This window comes from Salmo salar, chromosome 22 (assembly GCF_965601325.2).
Source record: "Salmo salar chromosome 22, fSalSal1, whole genome shotgun sequence".
Lineage (NCBI taxonomy): Eukaryota > Metazoa > Chordata > Actinopteri > Salmoniformes > Salmonidae > Salmo > Salmo salar.
In genome coordinates, this window is record NC_138312.1 from 48,085,368 (window position 1) to 48,101,844 (window position 16,477).

A 16,477-nucleotide genomic window follows, 5' to 3' on the forward strand; every position below is an offset into this window, starting at 1 on the left:
AACTAATCACAACCGCCACATGCATCATACCACCTAATCACCCCCCCACATCATACCAACTAATCACCCCCCCACATCATACCAACTAATCACCCCCCCACATCATACCAACTAATCACCCCCCCTACATCATACCAACTAATCACCCCCCACATCATACCAACTAATCACCCCCCCTACATCATACCAACTAATCACCCCCCCTACCACCCCCACGCACATCATACCAACTAATCACCCCTCCACCACCCCCACACGCATCATACCAACTAATCACCCCCTACCACCCCCACATGCATCATACCAACTAATCACCCCCTACCACCCCCACATGCATCATACCAACTAATCACCCCCTACCACCCCCACATGCATCATACCAACTAATCACCCCCTACCACCCCCACATGCATCATACCAACTAATCACCCCCTACCACCCCCACACATATCATACCAACTAATCACCCCCCCACCACCCCCACACGCATCATACCAACTAATCACCCCCTACCACCCCCACATGCATCATACCAACTAATCACCCCCTACCACCCCCACATGCATCATACCAACTAATCACCCCCTATCACCCCCACATGCATCATACCAACTAATCACCCCCTACCACCCCCACATGCATCATAAACTAATCACCCCCTACCACCCCCACATGCATCATACCAACTAATCACCCCCTACTACCCCCACATGCATCATACCAACTAATCACCCCCTACCACCCCCACATGCATCATACCAACTAATCACCCCCTACCACCCCCACATGCATCATACCAACTAATCACCCCTACCACCCCCACATGCATCATACCAACTAATCACCCCCTATCACCCCCACATGCATCATACCAACTAATCACCCCCTATCACCCCCACATGCATCATACCAACTAATCACCCCCTATCACCCCCACATGCATCATACCAACTAATCACCCCCTACCACCCCCACATGCATCATACCAACTAATCACCCCCTACCACCCCCACATGCATCATACCAACTAATCACCCCCTACCACCCCCACATGCATCATACCAACTAATCACCCCCTACCACCCCCACACGCATCATACCAACTAATCACCCCCTACCACCCCCACACATATCATACCAACTAATCACCCCCCCACCACCCCCACACGCATCATACCAACTAATCACCCCCTACCACCCCCACATGCATCATACCAACTAATCACCCCCTACCACCCCCACATGCATCATACCAACTAATCACCCCCTATCACCCCCACATGCATCATACCAACTAATCACCCCCTACCACCCCCACATGCATCATAAACTAATCACCCCCTACCACCCCCACATGCATCATACCAACTAATCACCCCCTACTACCCCCACATGCATCATACCAACTAATCACCCCCTACCACCCCCACATGCATCATACCAACTAATCACCCCCTACCACCCCCACATGCATCATACCAACTAATCACCCCTACCACCCCCACATGCATCATACCAACTAATCACCCCCTATCACCCCCACATGCATCATACCAACTAATCACCCCCTATCACCCCCACATGCATCATACCAACTAATCACCGCCTATCACCCCCACATGCATCATACCAACTAATCACCCCCTACCACCCCCACATGCATCATACCAACTAATCACCCCCATCACCCCCACATGCATCATACCAACTAATCACCCCCTACCAACCCCACATGCATCATACCAACTAATCACCCCCTACCAACCCCACATGCAGTGTCGCACACAGAGAGACAGAGACACACACACACACACACACCCAAAATTAACTATATATTCACGTATACACATAGTCACAAAGAGCTCTCCCTCACACACTCACTTTACTATCCTTATGGGGACAAAACAATTGATTCCCATTCAAAATCATATTTTTCCTAACCCCTAAACCTAACCCTTAAACAGGGGTGTCAAATTCATTCCATGGCTGGCCTAGTATGTAAAAATAAAAAAAATAAAAAGTATGAAATGTATGCATTCACTACTGTAAATCGCTCTGGATAAGAGCGTCTGCGAAATGACTTAAATGTAAATGTTTCTGCGAGTTTTTGTTTTTTCCTTTAAATTAAGACCTACACAACCAGGTGATGAGAGTTCTTTACTAATTAGATACCTTAATTCATCAATTAAGTACAAGGGAGGAGCGAAAGTCCGAAGACACTCAGCCCTCCGTCGAATGAGTTTGACACATGCCTTAACATAACCCTAACCTTAACCCTAAAATAGCCTTTTTCCTTGTGGAGACCAGCCAAATGTCCCCTCTTGTCCGAATTTTCCTTGTTTTACTATCCTTGTAAGGACTTCTGGTACACACACAAGAGAGAGCGGAAAGCCAGGCCACATTCCATGACGTGATGCAGCTCTGCCATTACCATACTTAAGACATCAGAGCAGAGCATGTCTTGTACCCCGACATGCATTCTCAAAGGAGGGGCGTAAACCGCAGAAACAGTCATAAACTGTCCTCTTTGAGATTGAGCCCCATGCATGTGTAAAGGGAGGTGCCTTCTCTCAAGCCCCTTCACATTGGGCTGGAAAGCCCCTTTTAGTGTTCACTTCACATAGGGAGGGGGGAAGTGAGAGGGGAGGGAGGAGAGAGGCCGGTTTCGGCGGCTTTCCTACCCCAGCCTGTGCACTGGGCAGCAGGGGTGGGAAGTACCTTCCGCTCGGGGGGCGAGTGGGCCACAGCAGGGGGCTGCCAGTCGCTGGACTTCAGGTGGTAGAGCTCATCAAACTTGAGGCTGATGTCCTCGATGGAGAGCTGCAGCAGGTCCCAGAAGCCTGCCAGGTCCTGGGCTGTGGGCCGCAGGTTGGCGTTCACATTCTAAAGGGAGGGAGAAAGGAGAAAATGGGGGAGAAAGAGAGGTGTGGGAAAGTGGAAGAAAATAAAGAAATAGTGAAGAGAGAGGATGTAAGAAGGGCAGAAAGGGAGAAAAGGAGAGAGGCATGAAGATGAGATTGAAAAGAGGAGAGTGAAATTAATTCAGTGTTGCTTTGTCCACTTTGACACTAGAGGGAGCTGTCCTACAACACAATGACAGGAGAACTCAAACTGAATAGTTGAATTCCTTCTGACTTTTTCTGGGTAGATACTGTGTATGTATTCTGTTGGAAGGTGTGGATGCTGATGCTACTATATTATCGTTTAATGTATGCCTGTAAAAAAACTTATACTGCTTTATTGGGACTATTCTTAGATTTCCCTATGAAGAATTTTTTTTTAAAGGTGAACACTTGAAGTGACTGACCACTTCACATAAACCGTATGGAATTGGGAGGCACTCTGTTTTGCCTTATCTCCTTTTAAAGTATGTAAAATAAGTCAGTCAGAGCAGATGGATGGGTTGACAGTCACACTTCGACTTGTTCTCTTTCAGTCGACTCGGTGTGACATCTCATTATTGGACACGTCCTCTCTAGCATTCCCCATAGTGAGATAACGCCCTAATTTCCTTCAGAGAACCGGGGCTACATACCGTAACCCATCGTTTTTTCCCCCACCTGACTCACTCATTCTGTTACTAATGCTCTTTGTTATGGTTTGGTCTGCTTGTGTTTTTTGCCCACACAGCATCTTTGCAGCTGCAACTAGACTGGGGTTTGAGCCCTTATCCAGAGCCTTTTGACTCAACTCTCCGCCATGTTTTTATCATGCTAATTCTGTATTCTGGATCTTCAAATAGGAGAACACACAGAAAAAAAAAACACAACAAAAGATGGTAGCACTAGCATGCAAAAAGTGACTTCCTGTGTCATGATATGAAAAGCATCCATAGGAAATTGTCCATAAATACAAAATATTTGTTTTTTTACAAATAGGAACCAAAATTTTCTGGATGTCAAACTCTTTTTGAAATGGTACAATGGTTCAGCTTATTTTGGATCAGGGTGCCCTTTCATAGAATTTTATCAGGATAAGCACATCATTTCACAATTAATCGCTAACCTAAAAGGTTCACTACACAACCATTAATACAAAACATGAGTTCAATAATATGGCTGCATTAAAATAGACTCCTATTATAACCGACTCATCCAACACAATCAGTAGCCCTTGCTACTCTGATACTTACACTGAGCTTCATGACGAGATTATCATTATTCATTAAAACTGCATTAACAACCTTAGATTGTCGGTCCTCTGTCTGAATAACTGCTAGTCTCTCTCATTTGAGAGAACATAATACATTCCGAATATGATGACATTGAATTTCCACTGAGAATAGCTAACAGTCAGAGAATGCTACCAACAAAATGCAGGCGTTTGCAGACCGTCAACCTGAGGTTAGTCTTATCCTAATAATTGGGGATGTCTGTCTGAGTACCCTGTACAGAGATCAGTAGAGTGACGTGATACAAAGAGACATGTCTACACAGCATCACATTAGTGTAAACCAAGACAGTTCCACGGGCAGGCCTGGTTGTAGCAAGATGTTCGAGTCGTGTCTGCAACAATTTTAGCATTTTAGCTAACCCTAAGCATTCTCCTAACCTGCCACGTTAATTCTCCTAACCTGCTACGAAAAGTTATTTATCTTAGTCAAAACCGGCAGACCTGCCCTCAGAACGATACAGCCATGTCCACCCCTTACAATAGTTTAACCACTCACGATAGTTTAACCACTCAGGTCTGGAAAAAGTCCCATCAATCACTTCTCCATTGACCTTACTGTCTGTTAGCATTCAGCTTGTCACTTAGCTAGCCAAATTTAAGCTCTGTGTCTTTCCATTTGGCATGTGTTTGTCTAGTGATGTGATGAAGTGTGCCCAGGGACTGTGGTCGAAAATTAGCAGGCCTGGCTAAAACTAGCACTTTTTCAGAAATGTTGATCAATGTGCACTGTCCATGTAAAAATAAACTTAACAAAGTAAAGTAAACAAGGGTGTGGGATGGATGATTATCTGGCAATGTAAGGGGTTTTCTGGTCATGTACAGTGCATTCGGAAAGTATTTAACATTTTGTTACGTTACAGCCTTATTCTAAAACGGGTTAAATTGTTGAGGAAAAAAATACAATCTACACACAATACCCCATAATGACAAAGCAAAAACAGGTTTAGACATTTTTGCAATTGTATTAAAGTAAAAAACTGAAATATGACCTTTACATAAGTATTCAGACCCTTTACTCAGTACTTTGTTGAAGCACCTTTGGCAGCGATTACAGCCTCGAGTCTTCTTGGGTATGACGTTTACAAGCTTGGCACACCTGTATTTGGGGAGTTTTTACCATTCTTCTCTGCAGAGCCTCTCAAGCTCTATCAGGTTGTATGGGGAGCGTCACTGAACAGCTATTTTCAGGTCTCTCCAGAGATGTTCAATCGGGTTCAAGTCCTGGCTCTGGCTGGGCCACTCAAGTACACTCAAGAGACTTGTCCCGAAGCCACTCCTGCAATGTTTTGGCTGTGTGCTTAGGGTCGTTATCCTGTTGGAAGGTGAACCTTCGCCCCAGTCTGAGGTCCTGAGCAAGTTTTCATCAAGAATATACTTTGCTTCGTTTATCTTCCCTCAATCCTGACTAGTCTCCCAGTCCCTGCCGCAGAAAAACATCCCCCACAGCATGATGCTGCCAACATCACGCTTCACTGTAGGGATGGGTGCCAGGTTTTCATACGTGACGCTTGGCATTCAGGCCAAAGAGTTAAATATTGGTTTCATCAGATTAGAGAATCTTGTTTCTCATGGTCTGAGTCCATTAGGTGCCTTTTGGCAAACTTCAAGCGGGCTGTCATGTGTCTTTTACTGAGGAGTGGCTTCCGTCTGTCCACTCTACCATAAAGGCCTGACTGGTTGTCCTTCTGGAAGGTTCTCTTATCTCCACAGAGAAACTCTGTCAGAGTGACCATCGGGTTCTTGGTCACCTTCCTGACCAAGGCCATTCTCCCTCAATTGCTCAGTTTGGCCGGGCGGCCAGGTCTAGGAAGAGCCTTGGTGGTTCAAAACTTCTTCCATTTAAGAACGATAGAGGCCACTGTGTTCTTGGGGACCTTCAATGCTGCAGAAATGTTTTGGTACCCTTCCCCAGATCTGTGCCTCAACACAATCCTGCCTTGGAGCTCTACAGACAATTCCTTCGACCTCATGGCTTGGTTTTTGCTCTGACATGCACTGTCAACTGTGGGACCTTATACAGACAGGTGTGTGCCTTTCCAAATCATGTCCAATCAATTGAATTTACCACAGGTGGACTCCAATCAAGTTGTAGAAACAGCTCAAGGATGATCAATAGAAACAGGATGCACCTGAGCTTAATTTTGAGTCTCATAGCAAAGGGTCTGAATACTTATATAAATAAGGTATTTGTTTTTTAATTTGTAATACATTTGCAAAACATTCTAAAAACCTGTTTTTGCTTTTTAATTATGGGGTATTGGTGTAGATTGATGAGGGAAAAAGTTGATTTAATCAATTTTAGAATAAGGCTGTAATGTAACAAAATGTAGAAAAAGTCAAGGGGTCTGAATACTTTCTGTATGCACTGTAAGTATGTGGGGTTGATTATCTGGTAATGTAAGTGTGTTGGGTTGTGGTAACTTGTTAAGTCTGGTTATTTGATGTGTGTGAAGTGTAGAGTATGGAATAGTATAGTTTAGTCTGGTGATGTGATGGTGTTGTGGTGGGGTAGTATTGTTTGTCTGGTGATGTAATGGTGTAGTTTTGTTTTGTCTGGTGATGTGATGGTGTAATGGTGTTGCGGTAGTATTGTTTTGTCTGGTTATGTGATGGTGTAATAGTGTTGTGGTGGGGTAGTATTGCTTTGTCTGGTGTTGTGATGGTGTAATGGTGTTGTGGTGGGGTAGTATTGTTTTGCCTGGTGTTGTGATGGTGTAATGGTGTTGTGGTGGGGTAGTATTGTTTTGCCTGGTGTTGTGATGGTGTAATGGTGTTGTGGTGGGGTAGTATTGTTTTGTCTGGTGATGGTGTTGTATTGTTTTTTTCTGGTGATGTGATGGTGTTGTGGTAGTGTTGTTTTGTCTGGTGATGGTGTTGTATTGTTTTTTTCTGGTGATGTGATGGTGTTGTGGTAGTGTTGTTTTGTTTGGTGATGGTGTTGTATTGTTTTTTTTCTGGTGATGTGATGGTGTTGTGGTAGTGTTGTTTTGTCTGGTGATGGTGTTGTATTGTTTTTTTCTGGTGATGTGATGGTGTTGTGGTAGTGTTGTTTTGTCTGGTGATGGTGTTGTATTGTTTTTTTCTGGCGATGTGATGGTGTTGTGGTAGTGTTGTTTTGTCTGGTGATGTGATGGTGTAATAGTGTTGTGGTGGGGTAGTATTGTTTTGCCTGGTGTTGTGATGGTGTAATGGTGTTGTGGTGGGGTAGTATTGTTTTGTCTGGTGATGGTGTTGTATTGTTTTTTTCTGGTGATGTGATGGTGTTGTGGTAGTGTTGTTTTGTCTGGTGATGTGTGTTTGGGTGAGTTGTAACATGGAGAGTTGATACTTACCAAGTTTTGTTCACACAGTCCTCTGAACTGCTCAAATTTCTTGGTCATGAGGAGCTGTGCACTGCCCACTGCACTGCGGACTTTCCCCAACACTGCAGATAACAAGAATACATAGAGTCATACTGACACACACGTGCACAGACAGACAGGCAGGTACAGACAGGCAGGCAGACAGACAGTCAGGCAGACACTCACACACTTTGTTGGGGCATTGGGAATGCAACACCAATCAACAGAGTGTGTCAAGGAGTGTCTCTCATTGTTCCATTTAGGAACAAAACTCGAACCTAATGCTAATAAACTTTCCCCCTAGCAACTGATGTGTATCAGGTCTTCCTATACATTCATTTCAGTACATTCTCTGCCACGTACTGAGAGTCAAGGACCTTTTTGAGCACAGACACCACGCCTAAAGTTCACTAGTCCCAAGAAAGTATGGGTTTAGAACACTACCATCATAAGAGAGGAGATGTGGTTCTCTACACACTTCCCTCTATCTGTACAACCAAATTGACAGCTAGACTGCACACAAGGACATCTGTGAAAAGGATTTGTCACAGGGAGACAAGATGATTTGTGAGGGAGAAAATCTCAGCCTGTTCAAACAGGAACATCACATTAACACAGCACACCATCCCAGCAACGTTCCCAAAACAAACTCAAGCAAATGTGGGGTGTCTAGACTAGAGATGGACGTTAAGGCTTTTCCAGTATTGTCTAAACGACTACATGGGGGCCACCAAAGAGGATTACAGTGTAATGGACAGTGTTATCCTCTTTAAAGGTAGCACTCTAAGCCTGCATAGCTACTAGAGCAATACCAGTATCGCAATATTTTCTCCATGGCAAAAATGAAAACACGAAGCAGAGTCAATTGGTCCTATAAAAACCTGCTGTATGTAAAATATAGCGTGCTATAGCATGGAAAATAAATAAATGTGACTCTGGATGACAACATAATCATGTTTGTTTCCAACATTAGGGCTATTTTTCTAAAGAAGTGAAATCCGCTTCCTGTTTGTTTCTTTGCCACTATAGTAACGAGTATTGCGATTCTGGTATCGTCCCGGGCCTAATAGATACTTGGGTCTTCTTCATCCAGTATTTATGACTTTAGTCTCTGTTTTAATGCTGCATCAAAAACGAACAAACATCTGTGTTGGTGAAATTGATTAAAAATAAAATAGGATCACTGGATGATGAGGTTATGGAAATGAGATTAGGGGGCCAGCAAAACCAGATGTTTCTATGGTCCTGCAATAAATCAGATTCACTGAGATTAGGGGGCCAGCAGAACCAGATGTTTCTATGGTCCGGCACTAATCAGATTCACTGAGATTAGGGGGCCAGCAGAACCAGATGTTTCTATGGTCCTGCAATAAATCAGATTCACTGAGATTAAGGGGCCAGCAGAACCGTGTTTCTATGGTCCTGCAATAAATCAGATTCACTGAGATTAGGGGGCCAGCAGAACCAGATGTTTCTATGGTCCTGCAATAAATCAGATTCACTGAGATTAGGGGGTCAGCAGAACCGTGTTTCTATGGTCCTGCAATAAATCAGATTCACTGAGATTAGGGGGCCAGCAGAACCGTGTTTCTATGGTCCTGCAATAAATCAGATTCAATGTCAACTCTATCGTGCCAACAGTGAGAGAAATGAATGTGCAAGCACACACACACACACTGTAAATGGCAGATACATACACTCACACAAAATGACCCTTTGCTTTTTTCTTAGTTTGGTCAAGATAGTCTGATATAGCGTGCATGCTTGACTGAGATTTAGTGTGAGGACTGTTCAGTGTGTGTGTGTGTCATTTCACCCTGATGTTGAGGTGCTTATCTAATCTGGGTCTGTAATCAGGTCCAGAGTACATTAGTGTAATTCTGGAATTAGAGGCCAGCCTGTGTGTTAACCCCAGCTATTACCGCTTCATCCACTGCAGAGTGTCGGTGTGTGTGTGTGTTGTGGTTGAACCCTAGCCAGGCTTTGAGCCCTTGGGTCAGGTCAGATCATCAGGTCAGACCACTTTGTAGATCAATCCACTATCATGCTGTGGATGGTGGGGCTATATACTAAAGTGTGTCTTACCCTCCTCTGACAGCTGGTTGTCTTTGGTCTCCTGCTCCATCTGCTGGCACCAGCCCTCCATGCGACCCGTCTCTGCCTGCAGCAACTTGAGGAACCAGTGGCCGTCCCGCCGGCATGCAGGGCCTGGAGGGGGCACCGCATTAGGGTTCCCACTGCCCCCATTCTCATTCCCACTCTCCAGCCAGGGGTCCGGAGGGGGTAGGAACGAGGGATCCAGGGCCGGATCCAGGCTCTCGGCGAAGGAGTCGGAGGAGGACCGTGTGGTGGAGCGGTTGAGGAACTGCCGTAGCGGAGGTGGAGACGTACTGGTTTCAGCGGTGGGATTTGGTCCATTGCCTTGGCTGAACTGGCCGCCGCACAGGGGAGAGTCCATGGATTGGCAGGCGTTGTTGACCATGCTCTTCTTCTTGGGGGCGGGCTTGGCGTGGGAGATGACAGGGAGGTCCTGTGTGTCTGAGTCTGTCTCCTGCTTGGAGGCCATGCTACTGGAGCGACTGAGCCTGAAAAAACACAAAAGTGACATAGGAAAAAGTGGTCAATGCTGAATCAATAACAATGGTGAAAGTAGACAATGCATCTCTAACAATGTTGTCAGGGCAATGCGATATATAGTATTGGTAAACTAATATGTATAAGTAAACTTCAAGAACCAGAATGTGCCTGCAACCTAACACCAATCTCAAACTAAAGCCAAACAAAGTCAAACCAACCCTGATTGCTTCTGTATGTGAAAAAAATATCACATTGGTTATTCTTGTGTGTAAAAACAAACACCAGGGGAAAACATATGACCAAGCCTTTTCCTGCTACAAAACAAACCAAGCAATGTTCTCAATGTCAGACACTTAATCCTGGACTGATCAATACAGGTATAACACAGAACCTAGACTAGACCATAGAGATTGATACAGGGCATACCACACAGTTAACTACTTTAAAAAAATGTAGTTGCACATGGTATCCCAGTCTTTTGTGGCAAGTTCAACCTCCATCCATCTCTATGACTCATTACATGTACGGGAAAAGAGGTTGGCTGGGGAACGGGCAGTTAACAAACCCTGACCATCATCTGACCATGACTACGATCCTGCCTTCCCATTCAAGTGATAGAACAGAAAACACCAAACAAGGGGAATAGATCTGTGAAAAATACTTAGAAGTCTGAATATTCATGTATAATAGATAATAATAAACAATAAGTGAATAAGGGACATACAGTGCATTCAGAAAGTATTCAAACCCCTTGACTTAGATTTTTTTTTAAAGTTACAGCCTTATTCTAAAATAGATTAAATAGTTTTTTCCCCCCTTCATCAATCTACACACAATACCCCATAATGACAAAGCAAAAACAGGTTTTTAGAATTTTTTGCAAATGTACAAAAATTATTCAACTGAAATATCAAATGTACATAATAATTCAGATCCCTTACACAGTACCTTGTTGAAGCACCTTTGGCAGCACCTGCTTAGGTTCGTTGTCCTGTTGGAAGGTGAACCTTCACCCAGTCTGAGGTCCTGAGCGCTCTGGAGCAGGTTTTCATCAAGGATCTCTGAACTTAGCTCAACTCATTTTTGCTTTGATCCTGACTAGTCTCCTAGTCCCTGCCGCTGAAAAACATTCCCACAGCATGATGCTGCCACCACCATGCTTCACTGTAGGGATGGTGCCAGGTTTCATCAGACCAGAGAATCTTGTTTCTCATGGTCTGAGTCTTTAGGTGCCTTTTGGCAAACTCCAAGCGGGCTGTCATGTGCCTTTTACTGAGAAGTGGCTTCCGTCTGGACACTCTACCTTAAGGCCTAATTGGTGGAGTGCTGCAGAGATGGCTGTCCTTCTGGAAGCTTCTCCCATCTCCACAGAGGAACTCTAGAGACCTTCTCCCCCAATTGCTCAGTTTGGCCGGGCAGCCAGCTCTAGGAAGAGTCTTGGTGGTTCAAAACTTCTTCCATTTAAGAATGATGGAGGCCACTGTGTTCTTAGGGAGCTTCAATGCTGCAGAAACTTTAGTAACCTTCCCCAGATCTGTTCCTCGACACAATCCTGTCTCAGAGCTCTACGGACAATTCCTTCCACCTCATGGCTTGGTTTTTGCTGACATGCACTGTCAACTGTGGGATCTTATATAGACAGGTGTTTGCCTTTCCAAATCATGTCCAACCAATTGAATTTACCATAGGTGGACTTGAATCAACTTGTAGAAACATCAGGGATGATCAATTGAAACAGGATGCACCTGAACGCAATTTTGAGTCTCATAGCAAAGGGTCTGAATACTTATGTAAATAAGGTATCTGTTTTTTATAAATTAGCAAAAATGTATAAAAACCTGTTTTCACTTTGTCATTATGGGGTATTGTGTGAAGATTAGTGAGGAAAAAATATATTTAATACATTTTAGAATAAGGCTGTAACGTAACAAAATGTGGAAAAAGTCAAGGGGTCTGAATACTTTCCGAAGGCACTGTACTTTAATTGTTGGTATGGGGTGCCAATAAAGTACCATTGAGGTTTTTATTTGAAAAAAGAATACTGTTGTTTTTAAACAGTAGTTATACAATATATCCTTATATATACCCGTATATACAGTTGAAGTTAGAAGTTTACATACACGTACGTTGGAGTCATTAAAACTTTTTCAACCACCCCACAAATTTATTGTTAACAAACTATAGTTTTGGCAAGTCGGTTAGGACATCTACTTTGTGCATGACACAAGTAATTTTTCCAACAATTATTTACAGACAGATTATTTCACTGTATCACAATTCCAGTGGGTCAGAAGTTTACATACACTAAGTAGACTGTCTTTAAAAAGCTTGGAAAACTCCAGAAAATGATGTCATGGCTTTAGAAGCTTCTGATGGGTTAATTGACATAATTTGAGTCAATTGGAGGTGTACCTGTGGATGCATTTCAAGGACTACCTTCAAACTCAGCGCCTCTTTGCTTGACATCATGGGAAAATCAAAAGAAATCAGTATTGTAGACCTCCATGAAGGAGACGAGTTCTGTCTCCTAGAGATGAACATTCTTTGGTGCAAAAAGTGCAAATCAATCCCAGAACAACAGCAAAGGACCTTGTGAAGATGCTGGAGGAAACGGGTAAAAAAGTATCTATATCCACAGTAAAACTAGTCCTATATCAACATAACCTGAAAGGCCGCTCAGCAAGGAAGAAGCCACTGCTCCAAAATCGCCATAAAAAGCCAGACTACGGTTTGCAAATGCACATGGGGACAAACATCGTACTTTTTGGAGAAATGTCCTCTGGTCTGATGAAACAAAAATAGAACTGTTTTGCCATAATGACTATCGTTATGTCTGGAGGAAAAAGGGGGAGGCTTGCAAGCCGAAGAACACCATCTGAACCGTGAAGCACGGGGGTGGCAGCATCATGTTGTGGGGGTGCTTTGCTGCAGGAGGGACTGGTGCACTTCACTAAATAGATGGCATAATGAGGAAGAAAAATTATATGGATATATTGAAGCAACATCTCAAGACATCAGTCAGGAAGTTGAAGCTTGGTCGCAAATGGGTCTTCCAAATGGACAATGACCCCAAAGTTGTGGCAAAATGGCTTAAGGACAACAAAATCAAGGTATTGGAGAGGCCATCACAAAGCCCTGACCTCAACCCTACAGAAAATTTGTGGGCAGAACTGAAAAAGCGTGTGCGAGCAAGGAGGCCTACAAACCTGACTCAGTTACACCAGCTCTGTCAGGAGGAATGGTTCGAAATTCACCCAACTTATTGTGGGAAGCTTGTGGAAGGCAACCCGAAACATTTGACCCAAGTTAAACAATTTAAAGGCAATGCTACCAAATACTAATTGAGTGTATGTAAACTTCTGACCCACTGGGAATGTGATGAAATAAATAAAAGCTGAAATAAATTATTCTCTCTACTATTTTTATTCTGACATTTCACATTCTTAAAATAATGTGGTGATCCTAACTGACCTAAGACAGGGAATTTTTACTAGGATTAAATGTCAGGAATTGTGAAAAACTGAGTTCAAATGTATTTGGCTAAGGTGTATGTAAACTTCTGACTTCAACTGTATATATACACACACACGTTTTGTTTGAGTCAAGTAAGACAAAGCTCTTTGTTTAAGCTCTTTCTACGATATCAACTGATACAGGCCACATTCAGAAGTAATCAAATTGTGAGAGAATTCTGACAACCAACTTCACAACACTCTGCATGCAAACTAGGAGTTCCCTCCCGTACCTGATACATATATAAATGTACTATAAATTGTGCCTTCCTGTATTATACTTATGCTACAATGTTAATTCCATTCTCCTGAGCCATTTACTTCATGCTCGTATTCTTGTGTTTTCTTATTGTTGTTGCATTGTCGTGAAGGAATCTGCAATTAATCATTTCATTGGATGGTTATACCATGTGTATCCTGTACATACAACTAATAAAACGTAAAACTTCAAAGAGAGGGAACAAAGGGGACTAAAGCCGAATGTGTGGCATGCAAGGACTTCCTGGCATTCAAAATATCACAAAACTATGTTAACTACCCGACAAGTACTACGCTACAGCACTACAGAATGACCTTCAAATCTTGCATGTAAATGCTGTATGCTCTTGGCAACATAACAGGCATGTAACTTTTCTCACATTATGGAAATTCTCTCAGTAACTACATTAAAGTGGCCCCTCAGGGATGAATACAAATAGGTAACATTATTGTGTGGAGCAGAAATATTATTTCCTTATGGGAAATGGTTGACATGTCATGACTGGGGGGGACAGGAAGTGCTGTTACTTACTGCCAGCCGTCGTCGGCCTGTATTCCGATTGACTGGAATCTGGCCAATGGTGGTGTCGGTGTCTCCACTCGTTGGACTTCCTCCTGAATGCAATCAACCTGGCAACCAATCAGAAAACACAGTCATCAAAAGGTTGAATTTGGTGGTCGTCCAGAATTCCAAGATTAAAATGACATATCAATGTGGTTCTTGAGACATTAAACACTTCTCCTAGCATTGTGAGATCTGACCATTTGCGGAGTGCGAATGAAAAAAAAGGACTACCTGTCTCATTCCAAACCTTGAACACTTGAGTATGAAAAAGTAAACATTTTAAATAATGAAGCGAAACCATAATGTTTGCCTCAGGCAAACATGGGGAGTACTGTTTAGGGTTTTTCATTTTCCAGATGGCACACTTTAAAAATTCAGCAAGCCCCATATGAGCTGTAAGCACAACAAAAATCCATACTGCATCAGTGCAGTACAGTGTTTGGTTATTCCTTAAAACAAGCAATGGTTAGGTTTAATACCCTCTAAATATGAGCCCAAGGTAAATGTACATATTTTGACAAATTGAGAAATTTAGTATTGCACATTCAGTGGAAATCTGTTCTTTGGTCTGATGAGTCCAAATTTGGAGGCCCCACCGTGTCTTTGTGAGACGCAGAGTAGGTAAACGGATGATCTCCACATGTGTGGTTCCCACCGTAAAGCATGGAGGGGGAGGTGTGATGACACTGATTTATTTAGAATTCAAGGCACACTTAACCAGCATTACTACCACAACATTCTGCAGCGATACGCCATCCCATCTGGCTTGCGCTTAGCGGGACTATAATTTGTTTTTCAACAGGACAATGACCCAAAACACACCTCCAGGCTGTGTAAGGGCTATTTGACCAAGGAGAGGGATGGAGTGCTGCATCAGATGACCTGGCCTCCACAATCACCGGACCTCAACCCAAATGAGATAGTTTGGGATGAGTTGGACCGCAGACTGAAGGAAAAGCAGCCAACAAGTGCTCAGCATATGTGGGAACTCCTTCAAGACTGTTGGAAAAGCATTCCTCATGAAGCTGGTTGAGAGAATGCAAAGAGTGTGCAAAGCTGTCAAGGCAAAGGGTGGCTACTTAGAAGAATCTCAAATATAAAATACATTTTGATTTGTTTAACACTTTTGGTTACTGCATGATTCCATATGTGTTATTTCATAGTTTGTCTTCATTATTATTCTACAATGTAGAAAATAGTAAAAATAAAGGAAACCCTTGAATTAGTAGGTGTCCAAACTTTTGACTGGTACTATATTCATTGCTGTTGTCAAGGAAACAATAGTAGTACACACCCACACATCTTAGGATTTGAACCAGCAGCCAATTGGTTGCTGCACGCCAGTCCATTGCTGGGCCTTAACCATACTGCCACAGAAACTCTAGCTCCACTACTGTGATGTTACTGACTAATGTAACGTTACGTTAATGACTCTAACTTCACTGACGATACCTTAAATCTAGACGTTCCGCTAGCGGAACACCTGCTCCAATATCCAATGATAGGCGTGGCGTGAATTACAAATTCCTCAAAAATCATTTTTTTTTTTTTCAAACATATGACTATTTTACACCATTTTAAAGACAAGACTCGCCTTTATCTAACCACACTGTCCGATTTCAAAAAGGCTTTACAGCAAAAGCAAAACATTAGATTATGTCAGCAGAGTACCCAGCCAGAAATAATCAGACACCCATTTTTCAAGCTAGCATATAATGTCACAAAAAACAAAACCACAGCTAAATGCAGCACTAACCTTTGATGATCTTCATCAGATGACACTCCTAGGACATTATGTTATACAATACATGCATGTTTTGTTCAATCAAGTTCATATTTATATCAAAAAACAGCTTTTTACATTAGCATGTGACTAGCATGTGACTAGCATTCCCACCGAACACTTCCGGTGAATTTACTTAATTACTCACGATAAACGTTCACAAAAAACATAACAATTATTTTAAGAATTATAGATACAGAACTCCTTTATGCAATCGCTATGTCCGATTTTAAAATAGCTTTTCGGCGAAAGCACATTTTGCAATATT

At 42.9% G+C, this 16,477-nt stretch overlaps 1 protein-coding gene across 2 annotated transcripts in view; it reads right to left on the bottom strand.

Annotated features, from left to right (window-relative positions):
- Positions 1-16,477, bottom strand: part of LOC106583601 (disks large-associated protein 4) — a 216,127-nt gene that overhangs the window by 12,189 nt on the left and 187,461 nt on the right. For both annotated transcript variants that reach the window (XM_045705451.2, XM_045705450.2), the window contains 4 exons: positions 14,394-14,491; positions 9,600-10,099; positions 7,506-7,597; positions 2,719-2,883 (listed from right to left, as the gene is read on the bottom strand). In XM_045705451.2, coding sequence (XP_045561407.2) covers positions 2,719-2,883; positions 7,506-7,597; positions 9,600-10,099; positions 14,394-14,491 — 855 coding nt within the window. The remainder of the gene's footprint in view (positions 1-2,718; positions 2,884-7,505; positions 7,598-9,599; positions 10,100-14,393; positions 14,492-16,477) is intronic.